At 35.0% G+C, this 16953-nt stretch overlaps 1 protein-coding gene across 1 annotated transcript in view; it reads left to right on the top strand.

Moving 5' to 3' along the window:
• LOC106462668 (epithelial chloride channel protein-like) overlaps positions 1-15575 on the top strand; it is a 77044-nt gene extending 61469 nt beyond the window's left edge. The window contains exons 15-16 of the mRNA XM_022390289.1: positions 11841-12708; positions 15304-15575. Coding sequence (XP_022245997.1) covers positions 11841-12706 — 866 coding nt within the window. The 3' untranslated portion in view covers positions 12707-12708; positions 15304-15575. The remainder of the gene's footprint in view (positions 1-11840; positions 12709-15303) is intronic.
• The last annotated feature ends 1378 nt before the right edge of the window (positions 15576-16953 follow it).

The following is a 16953-nucleotide window of genomic DNA, read 5'->3' as shown; positions in this document are numbered from 1 at the left end:
CAATCACTGAATATGCCTTTAGACTTAAAGTGAAAGTGGTATCAAACAAATACATATAATTTCTAAGATATATCAATCTATATATTTGATTTTGTTATTCGTTACTCCAAATTATACATATAAGCTGCTTTTAATCTTTTGAGTAAAAACGAATCAAGAGGAGTAAATTATTCAATTATATGTATACTAGCTGAGTTACTCAGCATTGCACGATGAAAATTTAGATTTGAAATGTATAGATCAATATTTTTTTCAGCCAATTATTCAGTAAGTAGACAAAAGCTGTAATGTGAGAAATAAAAAAGTATTTAATCAAACAAAGCTTTATTTGAAATTAGATCATGTTTGAGCTTGTCTTCTTCTTTGAGCCTGAAGTCATACATCATGTTGCTCCTCTGTTTCTTGCTCTCTGTAAGTTATTTGTCTTAATTTTTGTGCTTAAAGTCTGGTTTGACGTTGTTCAGAAGTTTCTTTTTGTCTATATCCAGCTTGCCTTGATGATTCTGACTGAACTCTGGCTTTGTGCTGTTCAACAGTTTCTTGCTGTCTTTGAGTAGCCTGACTTTCAGCTTGAGCTCGAAGTCTAACTTTACATTGTTCCAAAGTCTCTTCCTGTATTTGAGCAGCCTGTCTTGCAGCTTGTGCTTGAAGTCTTTGATAGTGTTCTTCTTCTGTTTCAGCTGCTCTTTGTGCTTGCATTCTTTTAGCAGCAGAAGACTTTCCATAGAAAGGGCGTTTCTTGGGTGGCATAATCACCTGTATCACTAAACAGTAACTTGCAATTCAGAAAGTTACTAAATCACTTATGAAACCACTTAGCACTATTTAAAGAAAACTGTTTTTGGAAATACTGAATTGACAGCAAGGTGATCTGAGTGTCTCCCGCCATAATGCTTTCTATGTGCAAAACGTGCTTATGTTTATTACAAAAAAATGGTACAATAATAATTAATTGTCAATTTAGTCATTAAATACTACATCAAATATGAAATAAATAGCACCATTAAATTTCTTGTAAAAAACTGGTTATTATGAAGTTATTTTAAGATTTGTAAGCTCAACAGTTTAGTTTCCTATAGCGAACAAATAAACAAACTTCCTCTTTTATATATATGAAAAATAGTTAACTATAAAGAGAAACATAAAGATAACCATTTGAAACTGGATGTTTTTTGTATATATATATAAATAGAAAGAGGTGTTAAAGACGTTTTGGTATAAATTTTAGATATATTTTCCCACCTTTTATACTCTTTCTTTCCAAAAGAGAATTTTAGTTAAATAGACTCAAACTTTTGAAATAAGAGTATAAAAGTTCTGAAAGATATTTTGGTAAAATGTCACAAATATTGCTTTTATTTCAGCCTAAAGAAGATCGTTAGTAAACTTTTACATGAATACTATTTTATAATAATTTAATAGATGATAATATTTTAGCACTCATTTACAAGCTAGGAATGAAGTCAGACCAGTTAACTAGAGTGCTTTTTCCTGGTTATTTGGAAATTTGTTGAAAAGCAAAATCATCTGTAGAAAGCATCAAAATAAAAGTAACTTAATTTCCAAATTAGTTAAATATATTTATAAACTTGTACATTGAAATGTTGATTAGCAAGTTTTGATGAAATCTTGATGTGTGACGTGATCCAAAATTAAGGCAATACAAATGCTATAATTGCAAAGAGTTATAAATAAGGTTGGAATTTAGTCTATTAAAACAACGTATTTAGCATTTTAAAAGTAATTTCTTTAGGAATAAAAATTTACAGATAATTACAATGCATTATACATAAGTTTTTAGCACACTTGTATCCTTGTTAACACAATACTTCATATCCTAGAAGTTCAATTTATTTAGGAATATAAATAAATGGAAATGATTAAATTTTTGTTAACTCTAGACATTATACATTATTTTTGAAATATATAAAAAATTAATATGAAAAATAATGCCATTGTGAATTTTATTGTTTAAAGACGTGTAGAGAAAAGGTTAAGTTGTTATTAAATGTTCAAAATATGTTTTTGTAACTTGTTTATCTACTCAGTAATTTAAGAATGCAAAGCTTGTTACATGTAGATGGTAACAAACTTTGGTAATTTATTTTTTATTATTATCCTGTTTTTTTTGCATTTATGATTTTTGCTTTTACTTAAAAATTATTTATTATGATACGATATCTTACCTCTTCTCACAAAAACTTCCTTGATTAGTTCTGCCATTTATTGACACAAATTTTTCGTTTGCCACTAGCCTTGTAACTCCCACTTCTTTATGCATATCTACATGCAAGTGATCATGCAGCAACACTCCACCAATAGGAGTGCAACACTGCTCTTATCATGACTAGGAACTTCTAATAATGCACCTGTTAATCATTTCTCGATTGGCAGTTTTGCTGTTAAGACGTGTTTGTTTTTGCTCATGATTTTCGTTATATTTTCATTTAGTGCACTTCTCAGTACTTTGTAAGTATGCATTTGCACTTTCAAGTAGTTACAACTACCACTGCTGTTACTGCACCTGCAGATTTACTGACCACATCTTTGGGGTCGGTCCCACAGTTATCAACCAATGACATGACTACTATGATCCATCAAGAATTGTCTAATTTCTTGCAACATTCACCACAACCAGAGGAGCATCCTGTTATACCAGTACCTGCTGTGACTGACAGTAAGGGTGAGAATTTAAACAGCCTTTTTCCCCCTTCTGCATATGCTTCTCAATTGCATATTACATTGGTGGACTTGCCAAGGCCTCCTCCTCCCTTTGTTGACTTGATTAATCAGGTTTGTTTGATTTTTTCTTTGTCTTCTGTTTCTGTGATTCTACACCTGTCCTCCTTGGGACAGATCTTTGGGTCAGTATCTGGTTTTCCTCCTTCACTAGATATTGGGGTTTGTGCTAGTCATTTTGGGAAACAGTTGTGTTTGTGGGTCAGTATGACTCATCCACCTTGTACATTTAATGATCATGCTTTTGCTTTTCGTTGTGCCAACTACCCATATTTGGAATCTTTCATTCCCTTGTGAGGTTCAGACCTTAATACTTCAGTTTCATTTTCCCAACCTCAATTTCCCCCTCTTTATCTTATGATGTCCATTATTTTCCATGCCTTATCCTCCATTCATCTTTTGGCAGAAGCTGTTCATCAATCTCCTGAGGGATTTTCTGATGATTCTTGTAGTCTCCTATTTGCTACCATGGCACACCTCTCCTCTTTGGCCCTGACTTTACTGACATGGCTGATATTCTGCTGGGATCTTTTAGGTCGGGATGCTCTTTTATCCAGGGTTTGTTTACCTGTATCTTTTTTGCGTGATTTGCCCATGGCATCATTTTTCAGTGAAGAGGTTTTGGGGGTCTTCTCGACATTTTGGAGTCCAGGCTTGAAATAGCCTATTACATAATTCTCTTTCCTCACTGGTTTCTCATTTGTCCTACTCATCAGTTCCTGTCTCAGTGGCCCCCAACTTCTAACCCTTTGCCAGTCCCGACTTCTAGTCCATTTGCATTGCACAATCGTTTTGCTGCCATAGTCGTTTTTAGTGCATTCTGTGTTGGTGAATCAGAAATCGAGTCAGGGATGGTGGGGGCCAGACTTTTCCATTTTGCCCACATTTGGAGGTTCAAGGTTTTATTCTCGTTTGTTTTGTCATTCCCAAAAAATGGGAGACTGGCACCAAGTGATCGATTTCTCTTCTTTGAATCACTTCCTCATCATTCCCAATTTCTCCATGGTGTTGTACTTAACTTTTTGTTGGGTTTTCACTTCAGGTCTATGGATGGCAAAGGTCTATGTGTCAGCATACCAACATTTCCTTCATTTTGTTAATCACAATTGTGTTTTTCAGTTTTGGGCATTTCTCTTTGGCCTGGCGTCATCTCCCTAAGTGTTATGCTGAGTTGTCTGGTCATTCACTTGACTGCTTCTTTCCTAGGACCTTAATTTTCACTATTACACTGATGTCTTGCTCTTACTGGAATGTCCTCATGGGCCGACTCTTCCCTCCAGACTCAGTTTCTTCTCTGGGAAGCTGCAAGGGACAGTTGGCTTATCAAAATGGAGAAGTCATTCCTCACATCTACTCAGTTTCTGGTTCATCTTGGTATGTTTTTCAATTCAATTCTCTTGTCCCATGTAAGACAGCAATAAGTGTTCGGATTTACAACACAAAAATTAGGGGTTTGATTCCCCTTCATGGACACAGCAGATAGCTCGATGTGGCTTTGCTATACAAAAACACACACAATTCACTTTGATTGAGAGATATGGAATGTCTCATTTGCATGGTCTCCTCCTCACCCTCTTTTACTGCACGAGAGGTTCTATCTCTTTTGGGGACGTGAAATTATCTCAAAGCCCTCATTCTGCTTGGTCAGGCCCACATGTGCCATCTTCAGTCAACCAATGGAGCTTTGAGATCCCATGGATGTTCCTCTTACCCTTGTTTCTCCATTACTGACAGATTTTGCCTGGTGTTTGGATCAGACCAACACTACTGCAGGGTTTTCTCTTCTTCTTCTGCCTTATCGAGATTGTCACCTTTTTATAGATACTTTCCTTTCCAGTTGAAAAACATATCTCGACTGTCAGGAGGTTTAGGGAGGGTGGACTCTTACCGAATCTTCTCACCATATCAATATCTTGGAGCTTCTTATTCATGAGTGAGCTGTATTCACTTCATGCTGTCTCTTTAGGGACAGGTGGTGATGATTCACTTGGACAATTCAATGATATTTTCCTATATCACCAGGCAAGGATGCACTTAGTCGAGGGACCTTTGTTTTTGAACTTTGGATCTTCTTTATTCAGGCTCACAGCCATCAAATTACTTTGCTTGCATGTCATATTTCAGGTGCCCTGAATCTGGTCACGGATCTGCTATCCTGACCAGACTAGATTCTACCAATGGAGTGGTCTTTTGATCCTATCATTTTTTGGGAGTTGTGTGGTTTCTGATTTGGATGCATTTATATATCCTCACAACATACAACTTCCCCATGTTTGATCACCTATTCCTCATCCACAGGTGGATGTGGTGGATGCTCTCAGCCAGAATTGGAGTTATTGTTACCTATATGCTTATCCTCCTATTTGGCTTCTTCCTCATAACTTTTGATAGTTCAGACTACTCCTTGCCAAGTTCTGTTATTGGCTGTCTCAGACATGATTTCCATTTCTATGATGGCTGTTGGTGTCATCACCCATTTGTCTCCCGTATCTCCTATGCTTCTTCACCAGCATTTGTGATCCTTCACTATCCACACTTCATCTTCACACAAGGCTTTTGTCCAGTCCCTCACCAGATGACATGGACTTTACAGACGTGTTGCATCCTTGACCTCCCATCCAGTTTGACCACCATCATTGGCAGTTTATCAGCATAAGTGCCCTGCTTACCACTCTTGATCTATACACTGGGGTTACCATCCTTCACGGCCTACCATTTTTCATTTGTCGTCCTTTTTCATTTGACTTTATGATAGGTCTTATCGATTTCCTCTGTTGTAGGTTATAGGACGGCTTTGTCTTCCACCTATTCGGTTTACCGAATTTTATTCTGTGTTCCACTCTCCTGCCCTATCTATGTTATTTCATTCATTCTCTATTGCCCATATTCCCTGCCCTGCCTCTCTCTCAGATTGGAACCTCGATGTCCTTCATGCTCCTATTCATTCTCTATTTGAACATTTGTCATCTTGCTCATTATACCACATTTTCTTAAAGTCCTTGTTTCTATTGTTGTTGGTATGTGATTGCCGTTATTCTGATGTTTTTGCAATTGATGTCTGCCATGTACTGTTCCATTCTTCCTATGTTCTCCTTTTTCCCACTGTTCTTTTCTACCCAAGACATATGCTGCTCAGGAGGGTAATTCTGCTTTCACCCCATTTCACTTCTCTCCATCACCCAACTTTATGACCATTCAGTTCCTTCTCTCCTCCTTTGCCTGGTCAGGGCCTTTAGATAGTATTTGACATGCACTGCTTCCTTCCGTGGTTCTCATATCCATTTGTTTATTCAATGGTATCTTGCTATTTCACATGACCTTTCTCCCATTACTTTTATGGGTTGAATTCACCAGGTTATTTGCCTGGCATACTCTCCCCTTTCTCTGGATGATTATTGCCTTTTTTCGTGTTTTTTCCCATTAGATCCATCTCTGGACCATATCCTTGGCTGTCCATTTCTGTCTTCCTTTGGAGGATATCATCAGAGCAGGTATGTGGACTACCCTGCATACCTTTACATCCCACTACCTACATTATATGGCCATTTTATGCTCTGTGGGTTTCTGCTTACCTCCAGTTTCTTTTTTCATTTACAGGGGGCCTCTTGCTTTGTGGTGAGTAGTGCCTGACCAGGTATACTATGTCTCAAATCTGTACTGTCCATCCAGTGACCATGCTAGATGAATATAATGTTGAGGCTCTTCCTACCGTAGACCTGATGTACAATTCCAAATGCCACCAGGTGTTGGTTGATCAACTCCATCCAATTGTCATCTATGCATTGTTATAAATTATTCATACATGACAATTCATCACATGCCACAAGTTCATGTTACACACACCATAGAGATGAGGTGTTCTGTGTAACCAGGTGTAGTTATATCTCATGGTCTTTTGCTTTAGAAATATGTTTGTTCTGGAATTACATGGGTAAAGCAGACATAGTTTATTGCCTATCTATGATACTCCGTGGCATTGAGGCTCTTCCTACTACAGACCTGTTGTATAATTTCAGATACTGCAAGGTGTTGATCAACTCTATCCACTCTGCTTTTCAAAATAGGATATCTCAGTCATGCATTGCATGTATGTGGTACTGTGGTCCTCTGAACTCTCCAACATATTTTTACCCTATCTTCTGATGGAGTATGGGAATCCTTGCCATTTACCACTTCCTAGCCACCGGAGTGGTGGACCATCGAGGTCTGTCCTTTTGTGTGTGAACATTGCCATTCAGTGGAGAGTAGAGTGGTGGCATTATGTTGGTGTTAATGGCATGACACCCTTCCCACCGTGGACCTGATGTATAATTCCAGATGCCACTAGGTGTTCATTGTAACACTCCACCATTTCTATACATATCTGTTGCAGTTCTTTCCTCCAACTGAAACATTCTTTCTTCCTTCCATCTTCCGGATGTCTGTTCCAGGTGGATCAGGTGTTTGTTGGAGATAGTCCAGCCACATAAGTCATCACATGTGTTTGGCTGGTACCTTCTTCCTATCGCAGACTGAATGATAAATTCCCAGTGCTCAAGTTGAGGTCCATATTCTTAACATCCACTAAATTTCAATTTCTAGTGGATCTAGTGTCATTTGGAAGCTGGATGGGACACATGAATTCTCGCATGTATAAAGATGAGTTCCCTACTCCTACCCTGGACTGAACAACACAGTCCTAATGCCAACAAGTTTTGAACCAGAGATGAATGCCTCTTCAGCTCTCCTTACTTCTTACCATCAGCTGGATGTTGGGTTCTGATGGATCAGGTGTTGGTTGTGTTGGAAATGCACACATGCAGAGATGAGTTATTAGTGTCGAAGCTCCAAATTCCTTAGCAGTTCCAGTTTATAAGGTGAAAGGTAGAGAACCTTCTTCCTACCATGGACCTGATTTACACTTCCAGATGCTGACAGGTGTTGGTTGAGGTTGAACTTCCATTTATGGTCTGACACTAGCCACTCAACACCTGGGGGTCCTTTCTCTGATGAAAATATTTGGGTGCTTCTCCATGTTCCACCCTTTATGTTTTGGCAACACATTCCTGAAGGGAAAAGAGTATACCTGGTGCAGAAGTGGCATGTCCTCCCACTAGTGTGATGTTTTTAATTCCTTACCACATCTCATGGTGTTTCTTTGGGCACTTTCTAAAGGAGGATCATACTCTCTCTCTGGCCCTCCACCAGTTCAGTATGGGAGTCTAGCTTTTTGTGAGAGGAGATGAGATATTGTATTTGAAGTTAACATTTTCCTAAACTGAAAATGTATTTCCAATAGATACTTACCTCCTTTCACTTTGATAGGTTGGGTTTATCAATTGGTTCGTATTGCTTACTCTCAGCTTTCCTTGGAGTAGTGGAGACTTCTTCAAGTTTCATCAAGTTTGCCATATCTTGATGTCCATGATGGCTCAGATGCATCACCCACTGGAGGAGATTGTACAGGCTGGTAAGTGAATCACGCCTAATACACTTATATCTCATTATTTACATGATTTGGTGGTTGCCTCCTTGTAAGGTTTTCAGTTACCCCTTATGGCTCTTCTCCACAACCAGGCTTGATTGTAAGAGAAGTGAGTGACTTCATTTCTTTTATGTTTATTTCTATTCTTTTTCAGGGACCCTCTTATCATTTACATTTTGGATCCCAGTCAGTGGCAGGTGTTGCCTGGTCAGGTATGCCTATCTGCAAATCCACACTAGCTACCATTTGGACAATAAAATAAATTTTCCTGCAAGCAATGAGATAAGAGTGTTCCATAAGACAATCTTGTAGCTTTCTGGATAGTAAACAATTATAAACACTACTGGATCGCCTCTCATAGACTATCATGAGTTAAGCATAAGGGAATTTTGACCATCCCTGTTGACCCTTGGATTGAAAAATTGGGGTCTGTTTGCTTTTCAAAAGAGGGAATGTGGTTTGCCTATTGCACTGTCTCTGGATTATCCTTTCTCAGGAGTCCCCAATGCGAGTATCTCCCCCACTCTCAATTTCTCCTAGTGGAGCATGGGACTCCATACCACTCCCAGTTTCCAGTCACAGGACTGGTGGACAGAGGTTTATTCCTTGTAAGTGATGCTTGAACTCATTATTCCACTCAAGGAGAAGAGGGCGAAGCTGGGTGCTTTCCTAGCAATAACCCTGGATGATTTTCAGAGATGTATGGTGGGAGCAGGACCAGCCTATATGGGAGCCTCCTCATAACTCTGGTTCAGAGATGACACTATGCTATTCGGCTCAGTTGAGTATTGCCCTTCATTTTGGTCATTATCTTCATTTTGATGATCGTGGAAAAGGGTCCTCCACTCCTCGTGATTCTGCACGTGGAGCCTCATTTTCTATGCCATTGGTTTGACTTAGTTTATTGCACATCCTCCTCGTAATTATGGGAGCAAGAGGTGTTGCCGTGCCTCTCAGATTGGGAAGTTAGGATTTCTGTTCATAATCCCAGGCTGGGTAATTTCTGTTTCTTCAAGTTGAGCAAGACATGAAGACCCTGTAATTTTGAGTTTGGTTTGTTGCATATTGCACTTCCTCAGTTTGGGGTTTGTCCACTTTTGTGTTGCTTGCCTTCTCTTCATAATTATGATGGCTTGATATGCAACACTCTTTAACTTTTAGGTTGGGTTCCAATAAGAAAACAAAACTAATGAAATACCACATTGTGGTTCTCATGCCCTAACCACTACTCTTTGAGTCTACAGCTCTATAATTCCAATGATGAGACATGAAATCTCATCTGCCTGGTTGGAGCCTAGACAAATCCTGTGAATTAGGTACAATATTTTTACCAAGTGTGGGGGGATCTGTACATCATCTGGCCAACTGACTGTAACTGGATGCATCTGGTATTGCAGGAGTGGGCCAGTTCTGGTATAGTTGTCTCTAATTTCTTGTTTTATTCTCACGATGTTAGTTTTTTTTGTTAGTTTTCACGTTGTACTGTTCCATAAGTAGTGCAGACCCCACTAGTGTGCTATTATCTCATTTTCACACACCTCATTTCTATATAGGTGCTTTCTGAGTGGATCTTGCCATCACTGGCCCCTCCACCTTGTCAATGTGGGATTCTAGTTATAGTGCGAGATAAGTGTGTTTCAGAACTTAACATTTTTCTATACCGAAAATGTATTTCCAATAATACTTACCTCTTTCACACTCTTCCCCCCCATAATGGCCAGTGTTTATTCGGGTCTGCTAATTTGGACAGTCTCAAAAAAGGGAATAGGAAGTAATAACATGGAACTTGTATACAGAACTGGGATAGGGGGCACATTGACATAGGTGGAGAGAATCACAAGATTTAATTTTCCATGGGCAATATAGTGGGGAAAGAAAGGATGGAGCAAGTGAGGTAAGATTCATACCAATGCTTAGGTGGGCAGAGAATAGTAACTTTCATTGTGATAAAGCTATAGTGTAAGAGAAGATAACTATAATTGGAAATACATTTTTGGTATAGGAGAATGTTAACTTAAAAAATTCATGTTATTCGAAATATTGATTTAAAACATTTTCATATGTGTTTTAAATAGCCAGAGAGAAACCTTAAGTGACCATTCTTGATTCACTAGTGAGAGAACCAAATAACACTTAGGCTTTAAATAACAGTTGTTTTTCTTAATTAAAACAACAAAATTATAGTTAGGCTGGTGGAAACTAGTATTGCTTTGCAGTTTATACAACTTGCATTCCTTTACATAATTGACTTTAGTTTAATAAAATAGTTACAGTTAATAACTTAATTAAAATAAATGTAATCCTTCAGAATTAATGACAGTATCATTGTTTTACCAAATGCTGTCAACATGCATTATAACTATACTTTACTTTAAAGGCATTATTGTTGATATTAGAACCCACTAGACATTAAAGCTTTTAAGCTTTCTAAAACTTCTGTTAAAGTTAAATACCACATACATTTAATTAACCACCATTTTTGTGCATTTTTGGTTAACTATCTACACTGCTCCCATGCCTATAAACTTGCTGAATATCTTGTATCTGCACTAAGAATGGTTTTTACTGGTAAACACTTTTTCCTTTTCTCAAGAGATATCTAAATTTCTTAATAGAAACCAATTATTTATGGCCAGCGTTGATATTCAGTCCTTATTCATTGGCATCTTATTTGAGGAAACAATTTGATTAATTTTTAAACAGTTATTTCCAACCAAAGGTGCCCTGCATTCTAACTTTAACTGACTAAAGGAGAAGTAACAATAACATAAAGATTTAAGGACAACAAGAGGTCTGTTATCATCTAGGCTGTCCCATTCACTTAAAAAACACACACACTCAAATCCAACACAAATGCAGCTGTGAAAGAAAGGAGTGTATAATTGCAAAAATAGGTGAAACAGTATCAAAAGTGACTGAAGAACTGAGTTATGGCCATGATATTACAATGCTGATTTATTGATAGTATTGGCAGAATAGTTGGCTTCTTAATTTACTAATTTCTGTTTCTTGGTCTTTGTTGAATTCCATATTGATCATATGAATACAAAGGCTTCCTTTACTTTTCTGATCCTTAATAAAGAGAACAAACAGAATACTAGTCAGTCTGGTTGTCTATAATTTGTGGTATTGTTTAGCTATGTTGGATGCATTAGTTTTCATTAATCTGGTTTGACTTTTGTGAAAGTAATTCAGGTTTATTTCAACAAAACTAAATATACCTGAATTATTATATGAATTCTTATAAAATGCAAGTATTTTTTCAAACTTGCAAAGTAATTTGTTGACCTATACACTGTTGTCTACTGTATATAGCCTCAATTAATAGTTTTAAGTTTTCAGATAAGGTGTATGTTGTCTATTGTAGATAGCCTTGATTAATAGGTTTAAGTTTTAATTTTTCAGATAAGATATATTTAGTAGACAAAAAATAGTAACAACAGTTGAAAATGTAATTTAATTAACTATAAAATTATAATCATTAATTATAATCATAATGCAACTTGAACTTTAGAAAACAGTAACTTTACAAAAAAAGAATTCTAAAGAAAAATACATACAAAGCTTATGCATTCTATAGATTTCTTGAATCAAAGTTAGCTATTATTTGTTCAGTGTGCAAACTTTTTTTTTCCAGCTTCATCGTATATTTTAAAATACTTTTATGAACGTGAGGATGCAAAGAATAGATTCAGTGATGAGTATATTGGTGTGCTAGTAGATAACTGGCATATCGATGGAGAACCACCAAAACCAGAGATCTGTGGAACAGAACAAGAAGTTTTGCTGAACTTGGGGGAAATTAACCAAGACAAAACCCTTTATTTTGGAATTTATGCTGTAGATGAAGATAAAAACAATGGTAGTGTCTCTAATATTGTGTCTGCTTTTTTCAACTCCAGTCCACTACCATCTACTGTAAACTCTTCTCCAAGCACCACTGTGATAACTTCAATAAGTACTACTGATTGGATAAACAATGGTGAAGAAGGTCTGTCAACTGGTTCTATTGCATTAATTGTGAGTGTTATAATTGTGGTATTGATCATCATTTTTGTAATTCTTGTGGTGGTTTATATGCATAAAAGAAAGAATGAAGATGCAGTTGATAAATTTCCAAATCCAACAGTTAATCGGATAGAGAATAAACTGTCACATAACTCAGAAAAAGAGGTAATTGATAAACCTTATATACCAGTGGAATCCTTAATTAGTCCTGTAAACTCCTGGCCAGTTGATGTCTTATTAAGTTCATATAATCGCTCCAAAGAGAAGCAAGTGGGCAAAGCTCCTGTACCCGACAAGGATGTAATCGAGGCTTCATCTTTGAGTTCTTACCCTTCTAGAGTGTCTTCTCACTATGACACACCCTCAGATTTTGAAAGTAAACCATTTGGAAATATTTATCAAAAGCCAATTTCAAAACGACAAAATTCCCTATCAGAGAGCTCTTCTTTGCAGTCTTTTAGGCCTGTCCAATCAAATTATTTGACCGAAGTTTAGAGGTAAAAAAAAAAAGATACTTTTTTATTCATTTAATTCTATCTTTTCCTTAAGAGAAAACTTAAGCGCTTAACTGTAAGTATCTTTTGACCTGTTAGACTTTTTTTCTGTGAACAGGATTTCAAAAGCTTCAGAATAAGTTTTTAAATATAAGTCTAGTTTTTAAAGTATTTAAAATGTCATCATAGATGTAAGTAAACTCTGTAATTTTCAACATTTAGCTTTGACATCTTCTACTTATTAACATTTACCTTTAAAACCCATGTGTTCTACTTGCTAAAGTTAAATAATTAAATATTTTGGAAGATCATAACCTTTGCTTATTTTGATTATTATTCCTTTCAATATCAAGGATTTATTCCTTGTTTTTGTAACTGTGAAGTTAACTTGTTACTGCTAATTATGCTAATTTTATCATTACAGGATTGTGAGTGTTTATCAATACATTATTTTTGTTAGAGAATGATTTTGTAAATTAATTTTTGTCTACTATTGCATATATTCTAACAAATTTGTGGTGTGTTTGTTCTGTCAGTATTTTATTTTTACATATTTTTGTACATAGAGTATTATTCTAAGAATTTTTTATTGATATTTGAAATAACTAGAAAGCAAAATTATGAAAGAACAGTTATTAGTAGAATTGTACTTCAAAGTAACTCAAAAATATAGATGTTCTGAATGTGATTTAGGTATTCCCTAGTGGTTTGTTGTTACCTCTTTCTCCAAATGCACTGTAACACTGTTAGTGTTTCTTCCTCATAACTATTCTATAAAATACTAAGCCATAGCCCTCCAATCATTTGGCATTTTAGTTTTTAATAACTTTTGAAAAAAACATTATAACAGTAACTACACTGACTTGAGTATTTTGACCACAAACAAAGAATATGTTAATGAATTTGAGTAGATTATACCAAGGATATAAAAATATTCAATTTGTTTTGTAATAGAACTAATTGATTTCCTTTCAAAATCAAAAATTATAAGCAAGACTACAGTTTAATGTGCTTAAACACTAAAGACTCAAATTTAAGTAAACATGCTTTTCTCACACAATGCTACATGAAAGAAAAAGCTTTATGGTGAATAAAGAAACAATTGTAGTAATGTGCTTACATAAGCATTATTTACAAAGAAACCTATTCTAGATTTGGTAATTAATAAGCTAAAGAAGCAGGTCATAAATTCCATTCCCAGATTTCCTGATTTACTAACATCTCAAATGAAAGTAATATTGCTTGGCTAAGCTTCACCTACCATGTGCTCTCTTGAACAAATGTTGAATTATTAGTAGAGAGATATCAAGAATAATTTGTATAATCAAATTTGATTTTTCAGAATTTTTCTAAAGAGTATGTTATCAAATACTTTTATAGCCTTATGATATCATAACTGTGTACTAAAAGTATATTCATTATGCCAAGTGAATTATGATAAAATTGTAATAAAATGTTTTTGGAGTAAGACAATGCTTTTATGTACAAAGCTTTCTAAAACTTTCAGCATACTAAATGATGATTATGTTTACCTATTTAAATATGATTGCTTATTTTACATTCCTACTCTCATTAAAGCAAACCTGAGCTTATTTTACTACAGAATAATGAAATGATAGATATTAAAATATAAAATTGGAGAATGGTACATGTAAATGGTTTTGTGAGGAGTCAAGTAAAAAATATAAAACTGGTGATTATACATATGTAAGCTTAGATACAAGTTTGCTGGTTCACCAGAAGCACTGCTCTACCTGTAAAAACTATAGAGGTATTAAAACAGTCTGTTCAACAATGACACATGGAGTTACTTAGGTCAAAATTTTTAGAAGTGTTGACTGTTTCATCCTGGCAATACTTATAAATCATCCTAATACCATTACCCATTTGGAATTGTTTTTTAATTTTATGCAACATTTACTTTAATGTATTAACTACAGACAAATGTAAACTTCTCAGAACTTTCTACTTAAACCCATTATGTAGAGTGTTTTTACACTCAGATGAAAAAGATGCATTATTTTGTTTTCTTGAGCATCTACAATATGATGGGTTATTATTTATAAAGAGTAAAAATCAAGCCCATAATAAAAGTTAATAAATACTTAATACCTGGATTAAACATCAATCTTGAAATGTACTATAAATTCTGTGTGTATATGTAACATGGTCTTTACTACATAATGAAGGACATCTGCTCGAAATGTTGTACAAATTAAATTCAAAACAGTTTTCATTTAGACATCTCAATTTATTCATTATTATCACTTATCCAAGTTATTTTTACATAGTTGGGCCACTAATTAATACTAACTAACCTCTTTTAAAGTTCATTTATACACATTAAAAACAGGACATTGTGTTGTGCTGTTTCAAACATGTAAACATTTTGAATTCTTAATAAACTACAACCAACCATCAGCAAATCAGTGAAAGAGTAGAAGAAAAGTGTAAGGAAAGAAAAGTTCAAAATGTAGAAGGCTTATGATAAAAAAAGAAACAATGGGAGTATTTGCATCAGTATTTGCAATTGTTCATTATAAAATCTCTAAAATGAATGAATAGTTATAATGAAAGAATTTTTTTCATAAAAATTAGCAGGAAAGTTTTCAACTTGAAGATTTTAACCCAGTGGAAATTCTAGCTTAATTCAGGAAAATGTCATGACTCCTTAAAAATCTTGGGTTGGAATATATCACAGACAAAATGTCTTTTACAATCCAGGATCAGAGCAGATAAATAAAAGTTTTGGACATTGTTTATATCACAAAGAGTTGTATATTTTGTTAATTTACCAGAAAAAAACTCCTTTGTTCTTTGCATATGCTGATTTTTTTTGTATGAATAAGTGAATAAAATAAAACATGATTACCTTCAAAAGTGTTTTCTATACTTTAGTTTGTGATAACTAATTTAAAATGAGGGGAAAAAATTTTTTAAATAAATATTGTATGAAACAATTTGATAAAAAGTTTCAACTATGAATAGAGGGTGTAGAAAAGTAAAAGTCTGGACATGGAACCTTCTGATATAGTATGCCTGAGTAACATTGGTAATGACAAAAAAGACAGAGTGTGTTTGAAATAATATTACAGTATACTCACTAGAAACTTGTATTGGGCCAGTAAATTATGATGATGTTATCAGTCTTATCAGGATGTTACTTTTGCTGTAAGGCTGAACTCAGACAGTGAAAGCAAAAGTGATAATTGTATTGAAGCTCACAGAAGCCCTGATTTATGTATTCAGTCTTCATATACCTAGTCCCAATACTAGTGCTGCTTATGTAGAGTGGGAGTAATTCCTAACTCAACAGTCAAAATATTAGTACAGGCTAGGTTGTGCTTAGATGAATGTGATGTATGCAAATGTGAACTATTCTTAACCCTTCCTTTAGGTGATCAGGGCTACAACAAGTGTATCTACCAAAGTCTGTAATATTGGAAATGCAGAAATAGAATCTACTCTCCTAATGTTAATACCAAAGCATTCTGGGAAGTCCTGGCAAAACTTGAACTAAAATGTAGTTCCAAGTAAACCTAGGTATTGGTCAGAATTCACCTTATAAATTGTTACCACGTGTTTGAAGAGAAGGACCCAAGTGATTTTTCAATTTATTTGCACCTTGAGTCAGTTTCAACATATAAAGAGAAGCCAGTGATATTTAGAATAGACTTAGTCACATCTCATGCACCTGAATTAAAAAGGTAAAGTTTTTTAATGGAATGAGAAGTGGAATCAAATGGAGCACACAGTAAATTTTCAGAAATGAGTAAGAGTGCTGTAGAAAAAACTAGCGATTTGAAGAGCTAGAATAATAATTTTCCAAAGCATTCAAAACCATGTATTGCATTTAGTTTATAAAAGTAATCCAGGAATCACTAAAATGACTCAAAGGCTATATATATATATATATATATATTTGTGCTAAGGTGTAGTGGTCAGAGTTAGAAAAATAATCATGAAAAATATTGCAAAACTTGGTATAGGTTTAAATAACATCTGAACTATATCCACCAGTAACTTTCTACATGATTTTTATATTCTTTCTCATCATGGAAGAGATGAAGTTAACAGTTCTTTTAATTGTGACAAGTATTTAAAGTCTTTGGATTTAACTAAAGGTTAATGTAAGTTTCACTAAAAAACAGCTTTGGAGACACAGGTACAAACATTGTAGTCACATCTCAGAAATTCATCTTAAAACAAAATGTTAAAACATGTAATGTGAAAACTTGTGCACTAAAA

The sequence above is a fragment of the Limulus polyphemus genome, unplaced genomic scaffold (assembly GCF_000517525.1).
Source record: "Limulus polyphemus unplaced genomic scaffold, Limulus_polyphemus-2.1.2 Scaffold47, whole genome shotgun sequence".
In the NCBI taxonomy this organism is placed as follows: Eukaryota; Metazoa; Arthropoda; class Merostomata; order Xiphosura; family Limulidae; genus Limulus; species Limulus polyphemus.
Note: the sequence above shows the minus strand (reverse complement) of the source record. Positions and strands in the feature narration are given on the sequence as shown.